General features: G+C 32.1%; 1 protein-coding gene across 6 annotated transcripts; it reads right to left on the bottom strand.

Moving 5' to 3' along the window:
- Positions 1–73: 73 nt before the first annotated feature.
- LOC133197491 (GATOR1 complex protein DEPDC5-like) lies at positions 74–27,659 on the bottom strand. Of its 6 annotated transcripts, none has more exons than XM_061333557.1 (39): positions 27,577–27,659; positions 27,373–27,460; positions 26,256–26,305; positions 25,955–26,040; positions 25,669–25,802; positions 25,328–25,397; positions 24,614–24,757; positions 24,427–24,496; positions 23,648–23,720; positions 23,312–23,499; positions 22,950–23,084; positions 22,462–22,523; positions 22,308–22,381; positions 21,708–21,786; positions 20,543–20,573; positions 20,112–20,238; positions 19,714–19,934; positions 19,263–19,481; positions 18,442–18,542; positions 17,626–17,705; positions 17,191–17,456; positions 13,586–13,687; positions 12,230–12,374; positions 11,731–11,947; positions 11,363–11,448; positions 10,944–11,118; positions 10,766–10,848; positions 9,952–9,963; positions 8,680–8,797; positions 8,510–8,571; positions 8,257–8,328; positions 7,936–8,068; positions 7,492–7,603; positions 6,966–7,178; positions 6,160–6,189; positions 1,660–1,823; positions 1,218–1,386; positions 1,034–1,094; positions 74–602 (listed from the first exon to the last, which is right to left on the bottom strand). In XM_061333557.1, the coding sequence occupies exons 1-39, from the start codon at positions 27,635–27,637 to the stop codon at positions 179–181; spliced, it is 4,737 nt and encodes a 1,578-aa protein (XP_061189541.1). In that variant the 5' UTR covers positions 27,638–27,659; the 3' UTR covers positions 74–178. The 6 variants fall into 6 exon arrangements, with proteins under 6 accessions (XP_061189541.1, XP_061189542.1, XP_061189545.1 ...); XM_061333558.1 differs by having other exon boundaries at positions 8,510–8,568; XM_061333561.1 differs by lacking the exon at positions 6,160–6,189.
- Positions 27,660–27,719: the final 60 nt, after the last annotated feature.

Raw genomic sequence — 27,719 nt, 5'->3', positions numbered from 1 at the left:
AAGTTCACCTTAGCCCTTACATATAAGTGCATTACATCTCTAGTCACATTTAAATCATCAAACGGTATACACATTTATAAGCTTTGTAACAATTTATTTAAAAAGTAATATATCATTCATCAACAGTGACGTTTTTCTCAATATTGCATCAATGCCCAATCAATGTCATTAACATTATCTACAAAGAAGACATCTTGAAATCATTCCAAAACTCTGTCAGCCTATTATTTTCGTTTGAACAGAACTCACGAAAATCTGCCAACATTTTGTCCTGGAAGGATTCGTCTCCTGTGTTTGGAGATCGCCATCTCTTTGATGACATAAAATTCCAGGACCACAAGAATCCAATTTTATTTTGCGTCACGACTTCAGCAGCTGAGGAGCTGCTGTTCTGTCGAGCTATATAGTCTTTGCGAAGCTCTCCAGCAGATTTTTTACTGAATCTACTGGTTGTTGTTTTCTTTTCTTTGGGTGTTACAATCTGACTGCTCTCTATAAGGATAAACATGCCGCCTGTACAGTGTACATACTGCTGCTGTTCATCTGTCATGTAGTGATGATGAGTCTGGGATACACAGACATTGATTGGCATGAAACCATACCTAAAACGACAAAACAAAACCATACCTAAAACAACAAAACAAAACCATACCTAAAACAACAAAAACAAATCATACCTAAAATGACAAAAACCATACCTAAAACAACAAAAACAAAACCATACCTAAAATGACAAAAACAAAACCATACCTAAAATGACAAAAACCATACCTAAAACAACAAAAACAAAACAATACCTAAAATGACAAAAACAAAACTATACCTAAAATCACAAAAGCAAAATCTTAACACCAGAAAGCACAGTTATCTACATGTAATTACAGGTTATCCAAATTAAAATTACCTGTATATTCAAGATTTATATGGTTGTTTATTCTTATCTAAGGATGTGTAAAATAAATAGGAATTCTAGAAATTATCTTTCCCGAATTGTGTGAATGAAAAGCTTAAGATGTAAGCAAAGAATATGTACCTCTTAATGATTTCATCTTGAAAATGTAACAGTTTCTTTGATTTAGCATCTGGGTCCAAATCTGAAAAGAAGCATGAATTTGTCTTCTTGAAAAAGTAATACAGAAATTTACTAACGGTGAGTCTATGAATATTTGTACATATGAATGTACTAGTCAGTTAACTCATCAATGAGGCCCACTCACCATGAAATATTGCTTTTCCTCCCTGTGCTAGACTAGCAATGTCCAGTGGAATAAAAATGGGTCCTCTCAATGGGTCAGAGTCTGGGGCAGAAGGCAGGGCAAAAGGGTCCCCTGGGACAGGAAGAAGGTGAAATCCACAGGCTTGGGCCTTGCGCCCCCAAGTTGTCACCTGTTAGTAGGTTTGTACAGTGGACTCTTTCAGCATTAATTAATAGCTTTTCTTTTACAATAATAGCAAGATGTTAACATTTTCAATTACTTGCATGGAAAATCCTATATTCAGTTTAATGCTTAAATCTTTAATTAAATTCAACCTTAATAATTGATTTTACTAATTACATGTATATCAAAAAACTTACTACATCTGCTATTTAGATTCAAGCATATAGTTTGGAGTTTTGCACCATTAGTGACTAACCATAATATTTCATAAATATTTTACCAAATCTCCAAGAATGGGACCTGTGGCAACCATCCACTGGAGCTGTATTTCAAATGCAGCATTGGGGCTGTAGTAAGCATGGTATTTGGCCGACGCCCACTCTGGGCGGTCACTCTTATTATTGGAATCAACATCAACATGGACATACTTGTGAGTTAGTGTTGCTGAAATGTGCAAATTTTAGGGAAAAAAAGCCTTACAAAAGGATCAGATGATTTCAAATACAATATGATATATGTATATGGTATAATGTATGACAAAATATGTTTTAGATGATATTCAAACAATTGACTATATTAATTTTGGTTTTTACCTTAAGTTAGTTATTTTAGATTTGTTTGCCACAAAATTAAATTATCAAAAATGTGCAAAACTATATTCAAAAAATCTATTTATACACTACATACAGTATGGAATGCATCAATTAAAGTGCTTAACATATTTTAAAAACTCTTACAAAGAGGAAATAGTAGTTGATTATATTGATCAAAATACTGAAATGGTACATTAATACTGTGAATTTTTATAAAAAAATTTATACAAGAAACTAAAGTAAACATTTTGTAGAGTACCAGTTTTAGGATGAGATAATGAACAGAAAACCCTACATATGAACTTTCATCATGAAATATTCAACATTATATCTCATTAAATATATCTCCATACTGGAAAAATACTGCTGATCTGTTCATGCAACATTCAATTTTTCAGTTAAAATTCAGTATTTGTCTCAAATGGAGATTGCATTTAAATTTCATGCTGAGCAGATTTAAAATAAAGATTGTTTAAAATTAAGAAAGTCTTAGCAATAAGTTTTACATATCCAAAATATCCACTGCCCCTAATCTACGATGGAACATCCTAAATACAGTACCGGTTACTTCTGTTCACACACGGATTACATGTACAGAGTTTCATCCTGTGAATAAGGGCAATCATTGAAAAGTTTGATATCAATATACAATGTACCATGGATTCAAATGCTTCCATATATTCAAACATTTGCTTTCGAATCAGTATAATTTTTTTTTGAAGTTCAACTGCATAGCAATGCCACATACAGTCAATTTCTGGATTCCAGTTCCCTGATAACCCTTTCAAAGTTGGCTTTAAAATAGATAAATGAAACCTAGAAAAGAAATAGGGTCAATACACCTTAAAAGCCAGAACTTATGTATGCATTAGAAGTGTATAAATTAAATGCATGTAATTAAACCCCTGCTTTTCTGCAAATTAGGAAGCATTTAAAAATGAAGTATATGTGGCCTAATTAGCTGGATGTTTAAGGAAGCTCTAAACACTAATGAAAAATGTTTTGAATTTTGAGAAAATTGTCTCATATAAAGGCGTACATATTATGTTGTTCATTTTCAACATAGGATACCCGACATATTTCTCCAGGAAAATTATACCAGTATTCAAAGACAATGAATAGTGATCAAAGTCACTGTTGTTTACTTACATTAAGGAAATGTAAAAAAAAATAAATACTTATCTATTTCAAATTGTGTCATTTACTTAAGATTCTAGTTTATTTCATCTTACATCAAAGGGCAGATCACTTTCACAATACCTGTGTAAAACTACCATGGAATTAGAACTCTTTAGTGAGCAGTATCTAGAGCTTCCTTAAAGAAGTTTTATTTGCCACTGAAGACAATAACTCTTAGTTACACTAAAATCTATATATTAATTTTTAAAATCTATACATTTAATGTTAACAGCATGCAGTTATACAGTCTGAAAAAAAAAAATTCAAACCTTCACTAGCTCCTTTTTTTTACAAAAAGGAGCTAGTGAAGGTTTGACTGTAATCAGACTGGCAGTTATAGTCTCTAAGTCCATAATTTAGAAAAGCTGCTTATTTTTCGTATGAAGTAATTTAAGCTGTTGAAAGTCATATAATTTGAAATAAAATTTAGCTTCAAATCCTTTGAAAATAGCATAAAATCAGTATTTTCTTATCATACCATGGTAAATATTGATACTGATATTCTAATCAATGACAGCCCTATCTTGAATAAGCAACCATATCAGCAGGGTTCCACTTACAATGGTTCTTCGCATAACAATCTTACTACGTAATCCAAATAATTATACATGTAATCATGCAAATTCCACCATTACCCACAGTAACCATAGATACCCATACAAAAAGCTATCTGACCAATGAAAGCAGACTTTGCAGAGCTAACTATATGGACTGGTGACTTCGTACAAAAGAGATTTTAATATTATAATAGCTGGTCATATTGGTGGAAGTAAATTTTAGCTAATTTCAATGGCTAATTTGTGTCAAAAGAACCGACTTACTTAGTTGTGGCTTACCGAATTTGTCATGAACTTACATTTAATTTAGATGGCAATAGCAATGAAGAATCAGTATGCAGATTGGGCTAGAACTAGAAAATTGGCCAATCAGCAAAGGTCCCCCCAGAGGGATATGTATCTTTGGGAGGGAGGGGGTAAAGGGATTAGAATATGGTAACTTGATAAAGAAAAATTCAAAATGGAAATTCAAAATATATGAAGAATATGAAACAACTACTATTATTATTAAATCTAAATATATTTCCTAATTGACAGAATAATGTTTTATCCAACTATGTAAAAAAAAAAATTAACAGTATCCTTGGGAATAAAAAAAGAAACCATATCTCATTATTTTTTTTCCTTTAAATTAAAATTCAATTTAATGTGCATTTGAAACAGAATAAAGAATGCCTTTTAAAAGATGCTAGCCTTCAGTAAATAACATCAACCTGACAAGACCAAAGGACCGTGACGTGCAGAAGGTGTTACCCGTAATTAATCTTAATGTGACAGATAAAGTTCTGCACCTTCTACAGCAAGCCAGATAATTAACTCAAGGGGGGACTCATTATAGCTTTAATCTTTTTATACAAACGGAAGTTAACTATAGGATAACTTATGTATCTGTGCCAGATCATTCCTATATGAAGAATGGCATCTACACACCACCCCAGCTCCTACCCAGATGTCATACACAATCAACCTTGGTATCACACAAAAAGCCTGGTGTCTGTTGACAACTAATTACTTAGGACATTGTTTAGTTTACATGGATGTTCATTATATGAGGGGTTATCAAAAAAATTAATGGACTAGTGCAATAAAATTAAAACTACTTAAGGTATGTCAATGAATTTTTACACATTTTTTAAACAAGTCAACATCTTTTCCATTTACAGAATAAACTGAAAGACATACAGCTTATCTCTGAATAAATTGTCAATGTTTTCCTAAGCAAAGGTATGACCATGTGGCACAACCTCAAAATATGACGTACCAATGGTGACAGGGCTTTTCACATGAGCATTTGTAATCTTATTTTCATGTTAATTGACATATGTGTGATGAGACACAATTGTTCTATAAAATTTATGAGATCTTATCATAATTTCAATTCAGAGTGCTGAAAATATATTAAGAAAAGGGGGGGGGGGGTCTTTTTGTTGCACTTTATAGTTTCACATGCAGAAAAACTTGCATAGACTATGAAATGTTTGAACAGGCCGGAGTGAGACAAAATAAGTCCAGATTACCTATTATTAAATGGCAATTCAGATTCAGAGAGAGGACAGATACATTTAATGCTGATTTGCTGTCCAGGTGTCCAAAGTTAAAAGTAACATTACTTGTGTGCTGTAGAAATTGATATCTGACAAGCAGATTTAGCTGCCAAAGTCAAGTGAAGATTTTTATCTTTTTTGTAGATCCTTTTCCAATACATGTACTGTGTTTTGAAATCAGCTGTTCATGAAATTTTAAAATGTAATAAACAAGATGGGTTTCAGTCAGTATTTAACTTCATGGAGTGGACATTGTGAAGCAATGACGTTTTCAAACATCATTAAACTCAACTGCAATAGTACCAGGTGATCATACAATGTCTTTTGTATTTAATGATAAACTGGCAAATTGTCAACATATCAAGCTAAAACTATCAACATGTCTTAAACTTTCCTTATAATTTTTTTAAGTACAGCCTACAAAGTACTGAATTTATTGCATCAGTCCACAAACTTTTTGATAACTCCTCATATGTATTTTTGCTTATAAGAATAATTTAGGATATTAAACAATTTTATTTTAAAAACTGAATTTTTTTCGAAGTTTCTCCATTTCAATATATAATTTGAAAACAAAACATTCCAAAATCATGCATTTTATATGCTTATATTTTGAGGTATTAGTTGTGTATTAATAAAAGAAAATTGTGATACATGTATTTAAATTTTGTGCATACTAATTTTTCTCTAGAATTATTAAGGATTGTCAATAAATGATACTTATATTCAATAATAATTAAATAATAGAAAATTGTGGGTAAACACAGGTACACTGTATATGTGCAAAATCTAAATAAGCTCTTAATTTATCTATATAGATCAGTAAAATTACAAAGAAGAAATGCTTTTACAAAATAATTGGTCAGATAGGCGACTTTGAACATACAGAGAAAGTGTCTCGGCCTACCTTTGAGAGCACACAGGTTAACTCTTGAACCTGTAAATTCACTTTGTTATAACAAGCCTCATCTTTTATATTACAAAATATATGAATCAATATCTAATTTCATCTTCATTTTTTCTGTGGTATGTCATAAATTAAGTTTTTAACTGACAGAAGTTAGCATGTACATGTAATAAAACATGCTCTAAATTGTACAATATAAACATAAACAAAATCAAACAAATAAGTCTTTAAATATAATGTTGTTTAAGTAATTTTTTATCATAATATTTTTGTAACACTAATTATCATCAATAATATATTGAAGTCCTTGTGTTAATGGGGAATTTTATGGCTATGTACTGTATGTCTGATAAGTAAAATTCTGAAATACACGAATATTGAAATCTTACTAGTATAAGTTTACTGCAAGACCACAAAATTTAACATATAACACGTACATGTATACATGTAAACGATGGAAACTGAAGAAATCAATTCCTTACAAATACTTCACATTTTTAACAATGATAGAATTCTGAATTTGGTAAGTTGACAAGGTGAAAATGTTGAGCTTTATTATAGGAAAACAAAAATGATTCAAAGACATGCGTGTATGTACATGAACAAAAAATGCCAGTATTTCAGAAATCAAAATATGCAAGCATGGGATTTGGTATATATTCTTTGTAAAGGATGTTTTGTAATAAAGCTGCTTTTCCATAATAGTCTCGCAAACTACTATAATACAACCCTAACACATACAGATATTTGTACATTATATACATGTTTATAGACCTGATTCACATCAATTATATTTAGGTTCTTACCCAGCTGTTGGCCCCAGCCCTGGGCCTCTGAGTCTAAACCAGACAATTTTTGCCAGTTGTTGGTTGTCTTATTAACCCAGAGCTCGGACACCTGGCATGGAGACTCGTCCATCGCAAACAGTGGCACCTCAGTTCTTTCTCGCTCCACAGGAAGAATGGCTACCTCACACCACTCATTTTGGAACAAATAATTGTAAATTGGTCCATACACATCTACAAGAGGATAACAAGAAATTAAAAAGACAGAACTTCTTCTCAAAAGATTTACTTCTTTGTAAGAAGTGACTCAGTAAAGTAGAATGACTGTTAGGTTTCTGATTTTCTCTGATTACATATATATGTAATAACAAATGATGTTTCACCTGAATGTGTAAAAAACTAACAGGAATCAACATCACTTACTCAGGTAAATGTATTCACATGTAAATGACCAAATACATGTACTGCTACATATACAAGCATGAAGCAAAAAAAAAAAAAACCCCAGAACATTCCATTCTTTGATGTGACATTGATGGAAGTTTACCAGTTTTTGGTTTATCTTTTGGTGACACAATGTTGTACAGGTAGAAGCCATGGATGAACTTGTGATAGGGATTTCCTGAGGCGTGGCAAATAAAGTGTTCATCTTGTAGTCGCTATAAATTAATGAATATCATTGTGTTGGACAGAAATGGCTGACAGAATATTTCAAAAATCATTTTCAAACCCTTATATTCTTATGATATTTGGTAAAAGTACATCAAAAAGCAGATTGAAAAAAGCATTATACACCTCCACTTTAATATTTACATCAAATACAGTGTTGTCATAATAGTCTAGTCAAACAAAGTGAAAACACAGAGTATGTTCAAAAATTTTTAAAAACAGATTTCATACAAAATAAATTTATATCTGAAGGTCAACAACTATTTAACCCAAGCATACATGTACCACAATTACATATCACTACTTGCTCTGTGACCCTGACCTGCATTAGAGTGGTGCCACTAGAGATGTCCTTGACCTCCTGTATATTTTGTATACACCAATCCACCGCCTCCTCCGAGATAAAACAGCTCTCTGGGAGACCAGTCTGCCTAGGAATCATGGGTAATCCTGTCCTGTGATACACATAATAAACAGGATACAAATTGAGGTAAATTCACAAGATTTACATAAAGAATAACCATGTCAATCAGTACTGATGTAAATAAAGAATACAGTAGATGTAAAGCATTTTCATATTTGTTGTTTGACTTCTGGATGATATCTAACAATATCAAGAAACACATTTCAAACAACCACTTACTGGGGGTCTCTCATAGCTTCTATTAATTTTGATGATGGCATTGATGTTGACAATATTACTACTTCTTTCTGGCTGTAATGACAAGAAAATAAAATAATAATATCATGTGAGTACTCATTTTTGTGAGCTTCATATTTTGGTGTTTTGTTCTGATAGTACGGTAATTCATTATTCCTCTTTATATGTCAGTAGCAGTATCAGTTGATGTATCCCCCCCAAAAAAACAGAAACCCCACCCCCAAAATCCTCTTACCTAGATGGTGAAGTTTGCTGGTCTGAAGTAGGGGTACTAGATGCATTTTCTCCAGAGTGCTGCTTAAAACAAAACACGAAAACATCCATTTACAATCATTTGAGGCTTTCTAAAAGCATCTGTCTTCAGATATTAAAACAGATGTTATAAATCAGAGAATGGATGTTTACCTTTGGCCTTCTAGCCTGTGCAGTTCTCCTGATTTTGTTAAGAGTTTCTAAGAAGCGAACGAATCCACTGATTAACTGATGAAGTTCCTGTTTACTTTTCATCTGATAGATATCACACCTTAGGAAACAAACAACAATAATTACACACGATATCTGGTAGATAAGATATTACACCTTAAAAAACAAACATCAATAATCCACCTGATATTTGGTAGATATACCTTTAGAAAAATCAACAATCACACCTTATGTAAAGAACTATACACAGTAATGGCAACTTCCTGTCCCCATAAAAAATCAAATTTTGAAAATCTTTTTGAAATGTGCACAATTGTAAATATTGTATATAATATCTGAATTAACAAAATGGGGAAAAAACGTCATTTTTGTCTCTGTGACATCACAAACTACTGAGATTTCCCATTATTTTTTTCTTTTTAAAGAGAAAAATCCCAAATTTTGTTCAATGTCGACTTTATTTTTAATAGAGCGCAAACTTGCTCAAAAACTATTTCAAAACATTTCATTGATACTATCAATCTGCACATTATATCAAAAGATGGAGTATGAGCAAACCTGCGCTCAATTTTTTTTCCAATCAAATTATTGACTAAAAACTCAATTTTCTTTTGAAATCATTGCTCAAAACATGCTTGTGAAATGTTGAATTTATGTCATTTTTTGATATCATATCTAACTTACATGTACATCATCACAGTGGATGAAAATGGTTCATGCTTTAAAGTCTGTATATAACCTCCTAACTTTAGTTAGAATATAATTTAAGATTTCCCCATCAGAGTTTGATTCTGGGGGCATATATTGGCCATTATCAAGTATAGTTTGTTGTGCTCCTAAAACATGCATTTAAACAATTTTAAAGGAAAGAAATATTGTTTCAATCATTCAGTAGCAATACAGAGATAAAAGCTTATTTTCTTGCTGTAATTATTTAACAGAAATTACATGCACCTGCATAAAAAATCCTGTGAGTATTAATGATGACAATCTACTGATCATAAATTGTGCCAAAAAAGTGATTGTGTGGATCTAGACTCTGGTTGATATGCAATACTGTTGACAAATATTTTTCTTTGTTTTAACTATCTTGTCTCATTTCTCATAAAATTGATACTAGTACACATGAAAACATACATGCCTGGGTATAGATATGCATAAAAGTGTTTGTTGCTTAGGAAAAGATAGAAGCATTCAGTAGACTGGAAAAAGTTAAAAAGAAATATAAAAACTTATCCAAAACTCTGCACTGACCTAGGGCAGATCCTGGTGGACACAGTTAATATCAAATAACCACATCATACAAAAGAACAAAATTGAACAAAAATGATATTGATAAACTATATAGTATTCTGAGTATGTTGTCATTTTAATTAATTGCTGTTTAATTGTGAAAATGTATTATTTTGAGATTATCTTATATTTTCATCACTGTATTGTATTTACATCCACTGAATATTTTCTCCTTTATTTCTTATGAAATTGCTGTTGATCAATCAATAAACACAATCAACTCCTAAACTAGTTAGATCTAGTTTTTTTTAAACCATGTCTATATGAAAGTTTTTTAAGAAGGGTCAAAGGTCAACTGTTTCATGGCCCTTCTGACAGCAATCATTGCAAAAAAAAATTACATATCATTTCATTGTTTAAATAAATGATAACTATCCTCCAGAATATCACAATACTTAATTAATTGATTAAAATAATGGTAAAATAAAGGAAGTCAAAATAAAAACATAATTATTTTTTAATTTGGGATGCTTTATATCAAACTCATGGAAATACACTTACTAAATTTCTTGTATTGAGGAGATATAGATATTACTAGAACTCACAATTACATATATGAGTGAGAATTTCAAGTGCAATAAAATTCATTGGGAAAAAATCCAAACTATGTATGTATTTAAAACTGCACTTGTAAACAAACATATCTTACAGTTTGGCATAAATCGATCTCAAACAAAAATTAAGCAGTTAATATTCACATTTAATGTGTCTTGTGCAAATGAACAAACTAAATATTAATAGACAAAAAAGTTTAGGACAAAAATCCCAGTGTTACCTATCATTTCCCTCTATGATCTTTCTGGTAGCTGGATTATTACACGGCAACAGAAAAAATCTCGCTTGCCAGTACTTCAAATGCTACAAAATGAATGTAGCAACATATTAAAATGTGCATCCTACCTTTTTCATACTGAAAATCAAGTTCCTCATGTACGAAATTCTAAACTACATACATCTAACAACCCGTAGTCACCCTCCCCACGAGTACATATGTACTGATCGAGATAGTTCCAGTTGTAATTCTCTAGTTTCTCATTTTTGAATTGACTCGTTGAGATGTCATAGCTCAGTGAGTCAGGGACCTGAAATCGGTACCTATACAAGTGATTCATCTGTCTCTGTTCATGTCTGTAAAACAAAACGTGAATTCTAGCAGGTGTACAAAAAATAAGCCATACCAAATTTTAACATTTCATTTATTGTTGCTTGCTGTTGGCCCCTAAAACCTTATACAACATCTATAATTTTATAACTGTTTCCAAAATGCTCATTTTTTATTGTTATTTTCACTTTGGGTTAACTAATACTGCAGTTGATTGTGTATACCGTAAGTCATTTAAAAATTGCAGAACTTATAGAGTGCTGAAGTTACCTTGGTCTGTACTGAGTGACCTGAATGGTCTGTCCACTGAGGGTCAGCTTGTGAAATATCAATCCAATGCTTAGGTAGATCTCCTCCTGTTCAGTAAAATAGAGCTGTGAAACTTAGACCTGTACTCCCAACAGGGCTACTCAACAAAGACCTGTGCAACTTAGACCTATAAACCCCACAGGGCAACTCAACAAAGAGTATACTTGAAAACTGAAATTAGTTTGGAATACTCTGTACTCTTAAATAATGATAATATTTCTAGTTATTCTTGTGCCCTTAACCTAACACAAAATCATGAAACACTTTCAATCTTGTTATAAATATAGCTACTTCTGATTGGTTTTCGGCACCATATTTTTTCCACTGACCTGCGGTCCAGACCTGGGTCTGGCCCTGATGAGACTAGAGGTCAATGGGTACTGAGGACTAGACCCAACTGACATCTCTAAGGATTGTTTGTCGGACTTCTTCTTAGTAATGATCTGGAATCCCTGGGCCAGCCTCTGGGAGATCAGCTCCCTGAACAGCTCTGTCACAGACAGGGGCTTCCTTCTGTAGAACTTTTCATCCTCTGAGGCTGGGGGACTGAAAGGGGGACAGAGAGTAAAGATCAAACAGCTTGTTTTGACACCAACTTCTTCAATAAAGATGTCTGTAAAATTCATGATTTTTCAAGGGAAGGATAGACAAACAATGACAATTAACAGTATTTAAAGTTATTTGGGAAACATGGTAATGTAAATAAACAAATTTATTACTACCCATAAGAGTGTTAATATCAGTGATACACTGAATAAAAAGTATCATCAGTACATCATATAAACACTAAAACTGTCCAGAAGTCTGCTGTAGTTTTGAATGATTTACCTGGAGTAGTACTCGTTGTTGACATCCTCTGGTATTAATGTGTACTGAGATAGAGTGTAATCATTCTCCAGACTCCGTTTGTCTGGGAAGTAGTCAGTGGTGATGGGAAGAGAGGCGGGCATTGTCAGGGATTTCCAGTCCACACCTGAGGGAAAAAAACAATAATCTTACCTGGACAAAGAAATAAAGCTGGCAATGAAATGTAGGAAAATTTATTTTAATTATTATCAAGTTACTGATTTTTAATTTAGTTGGACACCTCAAATTTTAAACACATTTACCAAAACATAAAAATAAAAATTGTAAAAATGAATAGAAGAGGCAAATACAAGAGATGCAGCCACTGCACACAACAAAACATTGTCTCAACTGAGAGTACCAACCAAAGCTATTCTGGTCTATAAGGTACAAAAGAGTAGAATATTTGAAAAAAATATATAGATAAAAACAGATAATCAGATCCAGGGAACTAACAAACTTTTTAAAGCTCAATATTGGATTTTTTATAATGTCTAAATCAAGAAATCCAATTAAGACTGGGCATGTGTTTTTTAATATAAAATATTAAATCATGCCTAAAAGACCAGAATGACTTGGCATTGATTATATTAGTAATTAAAATTACAGGCAAGCTAACAAACCATGCACAGCTACAGTTAAACAAGAAGTATAAAAAGAAAAGTCCCTTCCCAAGTCAAACAGAAAGATCTGTACATAGGTCACTTCAGAGGTCAAAATTGGCCAATCAAAGCAGTATTGTATCATTTAAGCTTTTCATCTATACCACTGAACTTAAAATCTGTTAAGTACATCTGATTCTAAACCAAATTTACAAAAGCCATGGCATCTACAGTAGTTCATATCCATATCTTTACTTATTGAAAACATTCTGCCTTTTATAATTCTAGGAAGCAACTTGTTAGAAAGCTGACTACGATAAAGACATGTTTAGTTGATATGTAAAGTATGCATATACGACATTTTTATGTCTAATTATACAAAATTTTAATTAATTATGCTTCCCATATTGAAATGTCTAATTATTGTCTTTATTGGATGAAACTGTTCATTTAATCTGTCATTCCTTTTGAAACATATTCAATCAAAATTAAACTAAACTTTCATAGCCATATGCACTTCAAACTCACAATGTGAATGAATAAAAAGCAACAATAAGTATCCGAAATGTCAGATCAATAATATTACATTTAATTCATCAAAAGGAGTGAAGATAAATGCTTTTTCATGCAACACAATGCACCGAGGTTTTTGAAATGATATACAAACACTACACAGTGATGTTTGACTTTCAAACGCATGAATGCATAAGATAAATTACATGGTTTATGCTCATACTTATTCCAGCACAGAAATTTTGCGAATGTATGTCTGCAGTTAGTATTGGCTTGACGAGACAGGAATCATTTTGATATCCATGTGCGGGAAACCAGTCCTGGCCTGAAATTTACATAGCACAAAAATGTTCGTCAGCACAAAGGGCAAATGGATGATGGTCTTTATACAATATATATATCAGATAGTGTTAGGTATATAGAATTTATCAATTAGCTTTACAGTGTACCAGTGGTGTAATAAAATGTGTGTTTGGGCCATTCCAAGATTTCTATGTTTTCTATGTTAAATGTCTACCTATTCACAAAAAACACAAGTTGAAATATAAAACACTTTATAATCATAAAAATGACATTATGAAGGGGATCTGATTTCATTATTCTATTTTTCTTAAAAACAAAAACAAGGTGGTAGATGTTAACTATATACCTAATTTGACAGATTCTTAACAAATAAAGAATAAAATGGACAGAATTCAAAGATTTAACCAAATTTTCAACTTCTGGACTACTAATACTATAGATTCCTTATTTTACGGAAGTACCGGTACTTTATATAGCAAAATGGCTCTTAAGCGTCCAATGGGGAGAACAAAAATTTGAGAATGGATGATTAATGGATAAATTTTTCATTGAATTAATCTCCATTAAAATAAAAGTGAGAAATTTTATTTTGCGAATGCTGCTTCTTGCAAAATTATGTGATAATTAATTCCTCGCATATATTTGGGATTCTACAGTAGTGTTTTTCTGATCTAGGATGTCACAATTCAAGGTGCATGTGGATGCTAAACAGAAAAAAAAATCTTGGAATGGCCTTACTAAAAACATTAATAAAATTTTAGAAAAGTTCAGGAGGGTATGAACCTAGACTTCTCCAAAAGGCACATTTCATGAACTGCATTTATTGAGCTATTCATGAAATAAATGAATGTGTGATCTTTTAATTTATCAAACAGAAATCTCTAAGGGAACAAATATGCATGTGCAGCACAGGAAGAATGCTGCACTTATCAATGATCATCTGGGTCATTGCTTTTTCTAAAATTCAAAACTTTGGTCTTTTAGTGGAACAGCATTAAGATAATGAAAGAAATTTAGATTTCATGGGATAGAAATTTAGATGTATTGCTTTGCTTCATGTTTACAAGAATCAACTTTTTAAAGATTTTACTATACTACTCATGTAAAAATCCCTTGTCTCAAATTTGCTACAGTTAAAGGCTGAGATATGTGCAACAAAATTTGACACCATATAGTGATGCTACATGTATCTTGCATACATGGATATCAAAATTTGAATGGATATTAAAGTTGAAAAATATAAAGTTGATGTTCTTGAAAAGATGTTTCCAATATAGCTTAATATAAAACTATTTTTTCTAAGAACCTTCCTGAATCAGCAATATTTTTTGAACTGTCTCATCCAAAAGTGTATATCCTAATTATCATTTATCAGATAGGGTTGACCTTGAATTTGACCCCTATAACATGCAGATATAATACATGTTTACAAAACTGCTACTTGCTAAGACAGAGTACCATTAATATTACGTCAAATATACAAAGTGCAAATCAATAACAGTTCTTATATTAAGAAATCCATATACATGACATTGTAGGATTAATTTAGAGAGTAACATACTGAAAAACAAATATATTTATTTAGAGGGCCTTAAACTAGTTACAGGACAGCTGTTATTACACAGAGAATAAGATGCATGTACAAGAATATACAGAAAACACATCCTTAATATAAATCATTCTGTACATATACCATTACAGATTACACTTAATCTAAATACAAGTCCTCTCTTTGTTGATTCATATGCCTTATCAGATAATACATATAAAAAATGTCTTGAAGGATTTCTGGGGTGATGATAATTAAAGCCTGGGACATCACAGAGACAAAGACAAACATTAAATGAATGGACAAAATGTGTATAATATATACATGTATGTAATTTTAAAACTGCCAAATTCATGCTTATATACAAGCCAACTCAAACATTCATTCTGCCCTAAAAGTATGACCACCCTCATAGAACCTGTCAAAGCCACATGCATGTTCTAGTTCCAGTGTTTTCCCGAAGAACCGGCCACCGGCCAAATTGACCACTTAAGTCGTTAAAAATGCCACTGAGATATCAAAAATTTTAAAAATAATTGTTGTAATGTCTACAAAGATTTTTTTTCATAAACCTCACCCATAGCCTATAACAATTGATATATAACATTTTACTTTGAAATAAAGGGAAAACACTGAGTTCATATGTACCTAACCAACCCTATAAGTGCTACATGTATGTAATGTTAATCAATAATGCATATATATGTAAATGACCTATACATGATTTATATTTGAGTGAATTTAATTATGCTTATCTTTCAATCAGTTCCAGAATATCTATCTACATAATTGTTGAAATGTACTTGTGTATAATGTTATTTTTGAATATGATTAATATGTACAATTGACTCTAAAAAACACATTGTCTTCCAGGTTTGGTTTCACTTTGATCCTCCACACACACCTACAGACTAGAGACTGCTTACACCTCAATGGAACTTTTCTGGGATATCTACTGCTTACACTTCTATGGGACATTTCTGGGATATCTTCCTAACCATATAATCATTAGTCTTCAATTACACACATGTAGTGACAATTTTGATGATAAAAATGCCTTAATTACAGGTAGCTTGTGACAGAACTATATATATTAATCTTTGGAATCATCACACCTTAAAACACTCCAAGAAACACTGCAAGATCAGTGCCAGATACTAAATATACAATTGTATATAAAATATAATGAAATCATTCCCAAGATTGAATTCCCTAAAGCTATGTATGCATGCTTAGATGTATACACTCTGTAAATCATAGTAATTCTTTCTAAACATGTACATTGTAGATCCGTACAATAGATTCTGTGACATGATTGGTTCTTTAAGAATCTAATTACAGAGTTTCCTCTCTTTTGGAAGCCCATCAAATAGCAACTTACATGTACTTACATGTATTTGCGAGTACTGACAAAACCCCTTATTGAAAATAAATATAATTTGTACATATATCATAAAATAATTTCTTATCTTTACTAGCCAAAAAAGTTCATGATAATCAAACCTTTTTTAAACACTTCAGTTCTTGCACTTGTATTTCCTTTTCACATTGTAAAATTTATGATGAGGGAATTGCTTACTGATATGTGATGAACAGTCTAAGGGCTTCAATCTACTGATAGATGTGTTTGTTAAACTTAATTGTTAAACAGAAACAATGCCCAAAAACATACTGTATCTATAATATGATTAAAACTTATTCACATTAAGAGAAATAGATATCATGCATTTCTAAGAAAATTGTAGAACTGAGTAATCCTCTCATGGGTTTAGTCCATATTTGAAGGTGAAGTTAAAAAATAAAACATGATACAATCCTCATGACTTTTTTAGTCCAGTATCTTTCAGACCTGTATTATTGGTCTTATACAGTCAGAGCTATCTTTCATCTCAGTGCATCACAGTGGACATTAGATATAATCCAGAATGTATGCTCTTTGGTGTATTTTCATATGAGAAATAGTCAGAAACATTTACCTGTTGTCATATCTGGGCTCCATTCTTGTTCCCCAGTTGGGCCCCAAAGATAGGATCTGTTTTCCTTCGCCTTGTTCTTTGTGACCTTCCCTGCCTGTAGACCCAGGTCAAGGACACTGCTGTTGTTGACTGAGCCTAGAGAGGAGCCCTGGGGAAGGCGTTCTAGATTATGGACACTGCTAGTCGGAGAAATACTCTTACAGCTGTCTACAGAACCCACGTAAAATTTCTCCTCAGAAACCAAGCCACTGGCAGTATGATTCAAACTGTCAAATCATAAATTAACCCATCCTTATTACAGGGGAAAAGATCTTTACTTGCATTCATACATTTATTTAACCTCTTTTCTGCCATTTAAGTAATGTTAAGCATCTTAGATTTTCTGAACAGCATTCAAATATGCTTAATAACTATGTTTATTCTTCTTTGTTCTACCTGCTAGGTTCTGAGAACATTTTCTCATCTTGTCCAATGAAGGAAGGCTGTCTTTTCATGTCCATTGACAACTGGGACATCTAAAAGTAAATCCAATTGTTATATATACATGTATGTGTACAATGTCTGTACCAATCACGACTAAAGATTAAAGGATACTTATGATTTAATGATAATGAAAATCAAAAAAAGAAAAACTATACTTCATTTGATGACTGGAAATTAATGTATGGGAGTAATACTGGACAGAGAATTTTCCAAATACATGTACATTGTAACTACAATGTACAGCATATAAATGTCTACTGTTTTTCTTTACCTTAAACATACATGTAGCACAGTGGAAGTACATGCAGGTTACTGACTTGCATTACAGAGTATTCTACTTAATCTGATAGTCTAGTTCTTAAACTTTTTCAGACTGATTAACTGAATAACTTAACTGCTCTATTCCAAGTCCATAAGCCTTTCCATTGTTATGATCATTTATCAAATGAGCTTATTTAGATAATCTGCTTTTTTTCCTTGATTTGGCATCATCACATTTAGGTAAAGCATCTATAATCATCTTGGAACAAGTTAACAAATTTCACTGTTTAATAAAATAGTACATGTATTTCATATAAAATCTTGCAAAATGTTCCATGAATTCTAATGTTTAAACATAGTAGCATAAAATATTTTATATACAATTCAAAATCTTATATACAAGTATAATACATCCCCGCTCAGCCAAACCTCACAATAGGACTAAACAATATCCAGAACCTTTGCTGAGGGATGAACAGAGTCCATGGCTCTTTCTGACCTACTTACCTTTAATGAATCCCGGCTGAGCTTGCTGTCAAGTAATACAGAAGAATCTCTTTTATTGTAAATGTGAAAATGGTGGGTTTGTACAGCAGCACCTTGTGGATCTAAATAATACAAAATACAGAACAATATTATAAAGAAAAAGTTTTAGAATGCCAGGTCAGCTTCATCAAGTATTTCATCCAATGTTGTTTTCTTTAACATAATTTGACCCACCATCAAATAAAAAATGTCCAAGGTCTTGATGTTTATCAAGGAAAGCAAGGCTTTTTTGTCTCTAAGTTTGAAGATTGTGGGGTAAATTGATTTCAGTCTGCGTGATTGTCCATCTGTTTGTCAACTTTGACCCTTACTGTAACTTTTGAACTTAACAAGAGACTTCAAAATATACTGTTGCATGATAATTGTGGTATTGCTCTTTTGTAAGGCAAAATGATATAGTTGGTGAAATATGAATAAAAAAAACTGTTTGATATACATAATTTAATCATCTGTCTACAAAAACTTTGCCAAAAGTTATTAATTTTCCCTGCAAGAGAGTAGTACCACAGTTATTGTGAAAGGGCTAATTGGCAAAGTTGAAGGTCAAAGGAAAAAACAGGAGCATTAAATAATGATCACATAACATGGTCAATCATAGTATTATCACAATCAAGGGCATTGTGTATCAAAACACTGCACCTTTTATAGCACAACTAAAATAGACTGCAAATACATGTACATGTACAGTATGTAAAATTTGTATGGAGGCACAAAATGTTGGACAAACACAGACAGAAACAAACTATGGCAGTTACACAGGGATTACAAAAATCAATATCAACCTGTGGGGAAAGCATGCACCCATCTCCTCCTGTTTGATGTCATTTTGAACTGCATCCTAGAGGGAGCAAAAGGGTTGATGAGAGCTCTGCGAGACTTGGCCTGGTAAATATGCTTCCTTGAGTAACCAACAGGAGACTCTGCGCTGCCAACAATTCTCCTCGAGAAATAAGTCTCCTCTGCTTCAAAGGACTCGTTTGATTCCCTACTTGGAACTTTTTCTAATAAACAATACGTAATAGATATAGTTGTAAAGAGCTGCTTAAAATCATTATCTTATTTCAATAATTTTTAGTGTATTCAAAATCATCTTCATCATTTCTGAAATAGATTTAACTTAAGTGATACAGCATCAAATTTAATTCTTTTCAAGTGTGTTTGTAAAAGATACATGAACATGAATAATCTCTTTCTTAATAAAACTGTTAACCAACAGAGGAACATATTACATACTGATGATAGGGTAACATCCAACAGAGGAGGATAAATCCTCACTGCTGCTGGAGCGGGCCAGGGAGGGGATGTTGATGGCAGGTGATCCCCTCCTCTCCCCCTTCTCCACCACCACACTAGGGTAGTCATCGGATACATTTCTTTTACGAGGTTTCTTTATCTGTTTGGCCTCGGCCAATGTCTGGGGCTGTCTTCTTGAGTGGTAGGGACTCTTTAGAGACCTAAAGCAGAGGAGGTAGAAAATCTAGCGACACTTACAAAAACTTTTGCTACAAAGTACAACTATGTCAGGTTTTGTAGTGGCATTTCAATACTTTTTATGCTATAAAAGCACAGAGGAAATAATGAGGAAATTGTAAGAGATATGTTACAAATATACTGAAAAGCAGTGTGCTTACCCAAATCTAGTTGAATTGGGGGTGGGGAGTTTCCAGATTTGAGCATCATACTCATCATAATCTACAAATGGGAAATTCCTGGAATCTTCATCCTCTGCCTGATTGTTTGAGGGACGGGCAATTAGTTCTAGGGGGTGACAAGAAATAAACAATGTATACATGTATATGTGGTATACATAATACATTGTACCATCAAATTCTGCATTACTGTTTACAACTTTTTTTCAGCTGTAAATACATTTAAAAGGGTAAAACAAAATTCTAACACTAGAGAAAAATTGATGCTATGCACATTAAAATACAACCACATTCCTCAAAATCAGACAGATGTTTAATTTGTATAAACATTTTTCTTTCTATGAACAAAAGGTTTGTACATTATACAGAATACTGATTTTGTTTTAGTTATGCATAGCAGTTTATTTGCTTACTTCTTTCACTAGGTCTTCTCTGATCTTCATACTTAAATTAAAAAACATTTTTAAAATATATCCATTTGGAAAAATAAAAAGGCAACATACAGTCATCTTACAATCAAGTTAACATAAGTCATGAAACTATAATTTACTTAAGGTATGTCACTCGTCAGCTTTTTAGAAAAGTTCAGTCAGAACCTTTAACTTCAAAACTATTTATTACAAATCAATATTTATAACATATTTGAATTAAATAATGCAAATTATTCAACATTCAAATAAAAAACTGCTCAAAAATTCATAAGAAGCAAGATTTATGAAGGACTATTTCTTGTGGTGGAAGGATATTTAGAAGAAAATTCTTCAAATCTACACCTTTGCTGAATTTGAAATCTTGGAACTTTAGCCCCACATATTTTTACTTAGAGAATATTTTCCGTTATGATATGCTAAGAATATTAAATATAGGTCTCAATTTATATTTTTAGAACTAATTTTACACATTCACTTAACAGACTTTGCCAAGAAATGAAGATATATCAAAGAAGTCAAGATAAAATTTACACTGTTTTTTGCTTGAAAATCGCACATTTTGACCAATATCTCAAAATTTACATCACTGACCCCAACTTTTACTTTCAATATTTTAAACAGCATGATACTTCCAACCGATCAGCACTTAAGACATATAAAGTTTGATACAAGAAAATATTTATTGCCTAATTAGATTTTTATTACCCCAAAGATGATATATTTTTAGTGCAAAAAGGTCACACAATAATTTATGCACATTAATTTGCATGATTTGTTCCAATATAAATTTTATTCACACTATTTTATGTAAAATAAGATTATATTTATTGTCGTAATTACATCTGATAAAATATGATAAAAGATAAAAGTGATTAACCAAAGAGTTAAAATATAAGTGCAAAAGGGTCATTTTCATTGTACGGTAGCTCAGCAAGATGCACACTGACCCCCCATTTTCTTTGCGATTTTGAGTCATGCTATATGAGTGCTTATCTAAAATATACTTCTCAAAAAATCCTTGATATAACTAATTTCACGAGTGACATATCTTAATATATTAAGTGTATTAACACATTTAATTTGTTTAGAATAAGACACAAATTTCTCTACATTTTCCTTAGTCTCCTTCTCAGATTATAATGCTTACAAATTCTGGGGGTGGTTTAATTCTTGGGATGAAGGATCCTTGTAAACGTGCTTTTATTTGACTTTTGGAGATGTAAAAACTGAAATTGTCAAAAACAGATGGCTATTAAAGAAATCTTTACATGCAAATGAAATCTTTAGTACCAATACTTAAAATGTTTACATGTACACGTAGTTAAGAAATAATGTATTTTAAAAACTTTTATTCGGATGTACATGTAAATACTGGTTGGTATGTGATCAAATCTACCATAAAGGGATTTGATCACGTGACCAGCCTGTACACATATCAACATTCCATTAAATGTTAAAAAAAATGATATTTTATTATTTATATTTACAATTGTGACTGCTTTCTAACAAATATTTGCATACTTTAGTTTTAAACCAATGAAATTATATTTATTTTTCGAACCTCAAATGTATACATATGTAAATTCAATGTGTTGAACATGTCGTCTACTTATGGCATCACTGTGAAATTACACTGATGGTTAATGACTTAACAATGTAATTATAGGCTGTGTTATATCAGGGAAAACATTTACAAATGTAAATATATATAAATGAAGTTGATTGCAATCAGATTTAGTGTTGTTACCTGTGATTCATCCAGTGCGGTATGTTGTAATCGTCTCCCACCTCTAATGATGTCTTGGCATGCTTGTTATGGAACTGTATGAAGAAAAAAGGTGCCCATACATTGATCATTAAAACATCATCAAATAACATGTAGATTATCTATAGAAACATACCTTGAATAGGGGGGCAGCATGAAGGGGTTGTTCTCCCATACACACCAAGTCACTGCCCACCCCTGTATAAAGAAAAACAGGAATATGAAGTTTAATCCAGAAATGCTACTTTCTTTAGCATTTTAACATTGAGGGTCATTCTTTTTCTGATGTTGTTTTCACTTTACATTCTATTTCTGCTTCATAGTTACTTGGTTAACAATTCTTAAACTTAATTAACACATGTATATGTAAAATTGCCTAAAACAAAAATCCTCACACCAAAAAATACATGTAAATTGGTATTGTTTGAACAACATAAAACATAAAGAATATTGCTTTTACATGTATATTTATCAAGAACTGGGTGCTCAGACTTTGGTGCTGAATGTGGAGGATTAATAATAGTGTGTATGACTGCACAATATTTTAGAGGTACAAGTATGAATATACAGGTTACATGGTACTATTTTAAAACTACAAAGTTGATTTTCTAACAAATTACTTACCACAATCAATGGTCCTTTGCTTGGTGATATTGGCTAGTTCCCTGTCCACCTCAAACACACCAGCTCCCGGGGTGATCACCACAGCCACCTTACCAGTTCTATCAAAGTTCCTGTCAATGTAGTAGCCCTCAAACACTGCAAAGTAATACAGATTCATGTATTTAGGTTAAAAAATTCATTTAGGCAAATATCATACATATATAAGAAAAAGTTTGATACAAGCAATGAACCATAATCTAAGGAAAATTAACTCTTTTAATTTTACACTTTCAGGATCCAGTTGTATCAATATTTAATGAATGTTGACAATTGCAATAATTTCCAGATCCATACAAAATAAAAAAATCTAAACATAAACTTACAGTTCAGAGACATGTTGAGTGTCTCCAGGAAGTTGCCCTGAGCTGCTGTGGAGTTGTACGCTGTCGGGACTTTCTGCCCTCTCTGTTTATGGTAGTTCAGAATCTTCTCTTTATACGAATTACAGAGTTTACGTAGAAGCATCATAGTGGACGTCCAGTCATCATATCTCTCATTCTGTACTACAATCCTTCATACAGAAAAATGCCCTCAATAATATTCAGAATTCATTACCAGATTGTATAAAGAAAGATATTGTAATACATCAAGACACTTTCATATGATACTACTTGCTATCAACGACTGTAGGTGTGGGACAATTTTTACTCTCAACTTACCTATAAAAGTCCTGGTAATATCTCCCCTTGTAATCACACACAATACAGTCTCTCATATATTCTGGGAATTCCTCTACATTCAGACAAAAATATACATTATAACAAATAATTTGTTCCCCAAACCATTTTACACATTCCATAGTATTAAATTAAGGTATGAGGATTTGACCATACCACACGGCATGTTACATGGTCTTATAGTAACCAGGGGTGTGCAATTACAAAAATTAGTTACTAGTCCGTCGGGCTAGTGGCAGTAACAAAGTTACTAGCCCGTGGTTGAAAGTCACTAGCCCATTAACTACCGAAAACAATACATGTATAAGTATAACAAAAAGGAAAAAAAAAAACACATTTAAGTTGAAATAAATAAAACAAATAATGGTTTGCGCTTTGAAATTGTCAGGTACTTCTCCCTATTTTTATCGACTGTAAGTGTCACTGAAACGACTGGCGATAACAACACACAATACATATAGGTTAAAACGAATTTAAGATTATGATTTTACAACGAAGTTAATTCATACATCAATTCAGTCAACGTAAATATACGAATAGTTTCGTTTTAGATTTACTAGCCCCGACAGGCTAACGCAGTATAGATTTATGATAGCCCGACCTCTTAAGTTGGTAGCCTCGGGCGTCGGGTGATGGTAATTGCACACGCCTGGTAACACGAAGCAAATCAACAGTAGTAACTTTAAATGCATAGGAAATTATTTACATGTATTGTGGTATTTATTCTTGTCATCTTGTAAATAAAAAATCAAGTATCTTACCTAAAGACTGAGCTTTATAAAATGTTCTTGAAAACAAAACAATTGTAACATCATGAAGACAGTTCTGCTCCTGTTGATGATTAAAACAAAATGTTTCAGTGTGCTTAACACATCCTGGTTTCAGTAGTATCTAGAACACAGTAGTATATTTTACCTTCCATTTGGCAAACAGGTCAGTATATTTTACCTTCCATTTGGCAAACAGGTCAGTAAGGAAGCCATTGAGAGCTTTCTCAAAGTAAAGATCTTCTCCCAGAATGTCAAAGTCCCACATCTCACTGCTCATCTGTATAAAGATCTGTACAACAGCTGTCGAGGATCTGTACACAATCTGAAGGACCAGTATTCAGTAAAACAAAGAGGATATACATACATTATTTCCCATGTAGCTTGTAACACAAGCTTTGATTGGATACAAAGTCAGGTGTAAATTTCTGTATACCTGACTTGAGCCGGGGGCAAAAAAAAACGTGACGTCACAATGCATAGTTTCTCTATGATAAAAAGCAAAATAACATGACATCAGGTTGCATTGTAGGACGTGGTATAATCTTATCGATAGCTTGAAACACAGTTGATTTGACTTGTTTACAAAGAATTTATTTGGGTATAGGAAATAAATTCGTTATCCAGGTCCAATCAAGGGTGTATGGGGATTTACCCCGGGCTGTATTCCATATACCCTGCTGTCTCAGGGTGTATGGAATAAAACCCAGGGTAAATCCCCATACACCCTTGACTGGACCTGGATAACTAATAATGTACATGCACAGATCTCAATAGCTTGGCAATATGGTTTCTCTCATGATATTCAGTTCCTCTGATCTTACATTTATCTGATTATTTTCCAATATATTTTAGAGATATATACTCAGGCATGTAATGAGTTAGATGTAAGTACCCTGGTGTCCTCTGTTATTGTTCCACACATGACCCTCTCTCCTTTAGACCACATCTCCATTACCTGAGGTCTTAAAAGAACCAGAGTCTTAGTACACTGCATCTATTTTTACTAATTTCAATATTTTTTTTATATCAAATATATTTTGAAGCAGAATTTTTGTGATATGTCATTTGTCACTTACTAAAGCTGAAATTCTTTCTGAAAATACATGTATTTTTGATGAATGGTTTTTAGTTTCATTTCTACAGTCACTTCCAAGTAATCCTAACTACAAGCTTATTACAGGGTGTTTTTAAAAGAAAATTGAACTGAAGATTAGCTACATGTGTCTCAGTTACCTCATTTCAGCATGCTCTATCTTTTTGTTGAGATAGACACAGCTGTTAATGATTCCATTCCTCAACCTCCAGAAATCGCTGCGGCTAAAGTACTGATCCTTAAACAGCATCTCAACCAGGTCCAAAGCCACACTCTGAAAAGACACATTAGACAATCGATCAGCTTTAAAAAGAAGTACAATGTACACATATGTATCAAGTTTTACAAATGAATATCATGTAGCAGTATTTTGGGTCAACATTCTTCTTCTACTTGTTTTATAAATGAAGTATAATTTAACAGTACCTTTGGGTCAAGTTTTTTAACAATGACATCTTTGTATGCTCTAAGCTGGAATGTTGAAGCAATGTTTTGTGCAATGCTTACAGTTCCTATAACAAAATATTGATGTTCATGTAGTACATTTACATTTTGAAACCTTATTGTAAAGCATACCTTTCAAGAGTTTATTCTTTATCCTACTAAAATTAACTATGGCTAATTCATATATCTTATTTAAGAATGTGTAGTTTTGATTACTTTGTCACTATATAAATCATTCTATCAATATTTGATATTAATGTTCACTAATAAAGCATAACAATACCTTTGGGTTGAAATTCATCTGATAAAGATGCAACTTGCAATAGGAGGCGACTTTAAAAAAACGAAAGATAGATGTGTTTGAGAAATAAATCCCTACAGAATTCATCTTGAAAGCAAAATGTTAAACCCGAGTTTTTTGTCAAATTTAATTAAAGTTTTTATTTTCAAAAAAAAAATAAAAATAAATAAATAAACAGATTAATTAATTTAAAAATGAAGTTCTAATTCTTATCTTTATAGAACTCTGCTTGATGCAGTTATGCTTGTCATTTTATTTCAATGCAATTAACAAATGACCCATATGTTTCACTGTCTCACATTCTGTCTGTTATCACCTGATCATGCATCGTCAACATCAAAATCCACTTTGGACATATACTGATGAGGAAACTATTTACATGCAAACAGTGAAATGTTAATGTCCAGATGTAAAAATCTATGAACTAACCATCATACTTCCACAATGGTTTTAATTTCAAGCTGGTCCAGCACAATCTCTTGATTTTAGCTATATAGCTTGAATTAGCCATATAACTTTCTTTAGCTATTATAATATCTTGATTTAGCTATTTTATCACACTTTTCCCTTAAATATGTTAATTTTTTCAACCTGTACCAAAAGTTGCATCTTGCATGCATGTAAACATTGCTTATCAAATTGTGTCTCCTTCGGAGACTTTGTATTCAAAGTTCTAAAACATTTGAGGCTATATAAAGCAATTGATTTGTGACCTTAAGCTAGCTCACAGTTACTTGTTGAATGAAATTATATAGGAGGTCAATTATGCTTAACAAGATAATTTATTGGTAATAATTCAGCACAATGTGAAGCATTCATACTTATCCATGCCTCAATGCACACAAGTGTACATGCAGTTATGATATTAGTCATCTTATGCTTAAAAGTATTCAAATGCTGCAATGTTAGAATGTACTATCTTTGATTTGGGTTGCTTTTTTGATAGTCCATAGGACACATATGAATAATCAAAAACTTGCAACTTTTTATCTATTCTCACAAAAAAAAAAACACTTCTGTGAAAAACTGCATATAAATAGCTTTTAAGCTTTATCAAGCTATTCTCTTTATGTCCAGAGTAATAGAAATAAAAACTAACCTTTCCTCATCCTCAATATGATAGATTTCAACAACATCACCAACTGCTACATCTGGCACATCTTTTTGATTGATCAAGATTTCTTCATCTAAAATATGCAGACATATATTTTTTTTTATAAATAAGATGAAATATAAAACAATGATGCACCATTTCCTTTAACGCATAAAAGTTTATTTATGTCGGTGTTAAAAGAAATCCTACTGATACTGCTATTTTCGCTATAGTTTCTCTTATGAACTCTCAAATTCAACGTTTTGGCCATTGCTTCTCCATTGCAATTTTCATCTTCAATGTTTTACAGACGCGTTTGTTTTAAAGCAAAACTGGATAATATAAAACGCAAA

The sequence above is a fragment of the Saccostrea echinata genome, unplaced genomic scaffold (assembly GCF_033153115.1).
Source record: "Saccostrea echinata isolate AGI-Se365-2 ecotype Australia unplaced genomic scaffold, CSIRO_AGI_Sech_v1 ptg000030l, whole genome shotgun sequence".
In the NCBI taxonomy this organism is placed as follows: Eukaryota; Metazoa; Mollusca; class Bivalvia; order Ostreida; family Ostreidae; genus Saccostrea; species Saccostrea echinata.
Note: the sequence above shows the minus strand (reverse complement) of the source record. Positions and strands in the feature narration are given on the sequence as shown.

Excerpts from the sequence above, each read along its gene's own strand:
- LOC133197491 (XM_061333557.1), bottom strand. The coding sequence starts at position 27,637 with ATGGCCAAAACGTTGAATTTGAGAGTTCATAAGAGAAACTATAGCGAA. Across the intron at positions 26,306-27,372 it reads CATATTGAGGATGAGGAAAG|TCGCCTCCTATTGCAAGTTG; the intron begins GTTAGTTTTTAT and ends GTTTTTTTAAAG. Across the intron at positions 10,849-10,943 it reads GTGACTACGGGTTGTTAGAT|CATTTGAAGTACTGGCAAGC; the intron begins GTATGTAGTTTA and ends TTCATTTTGTAG.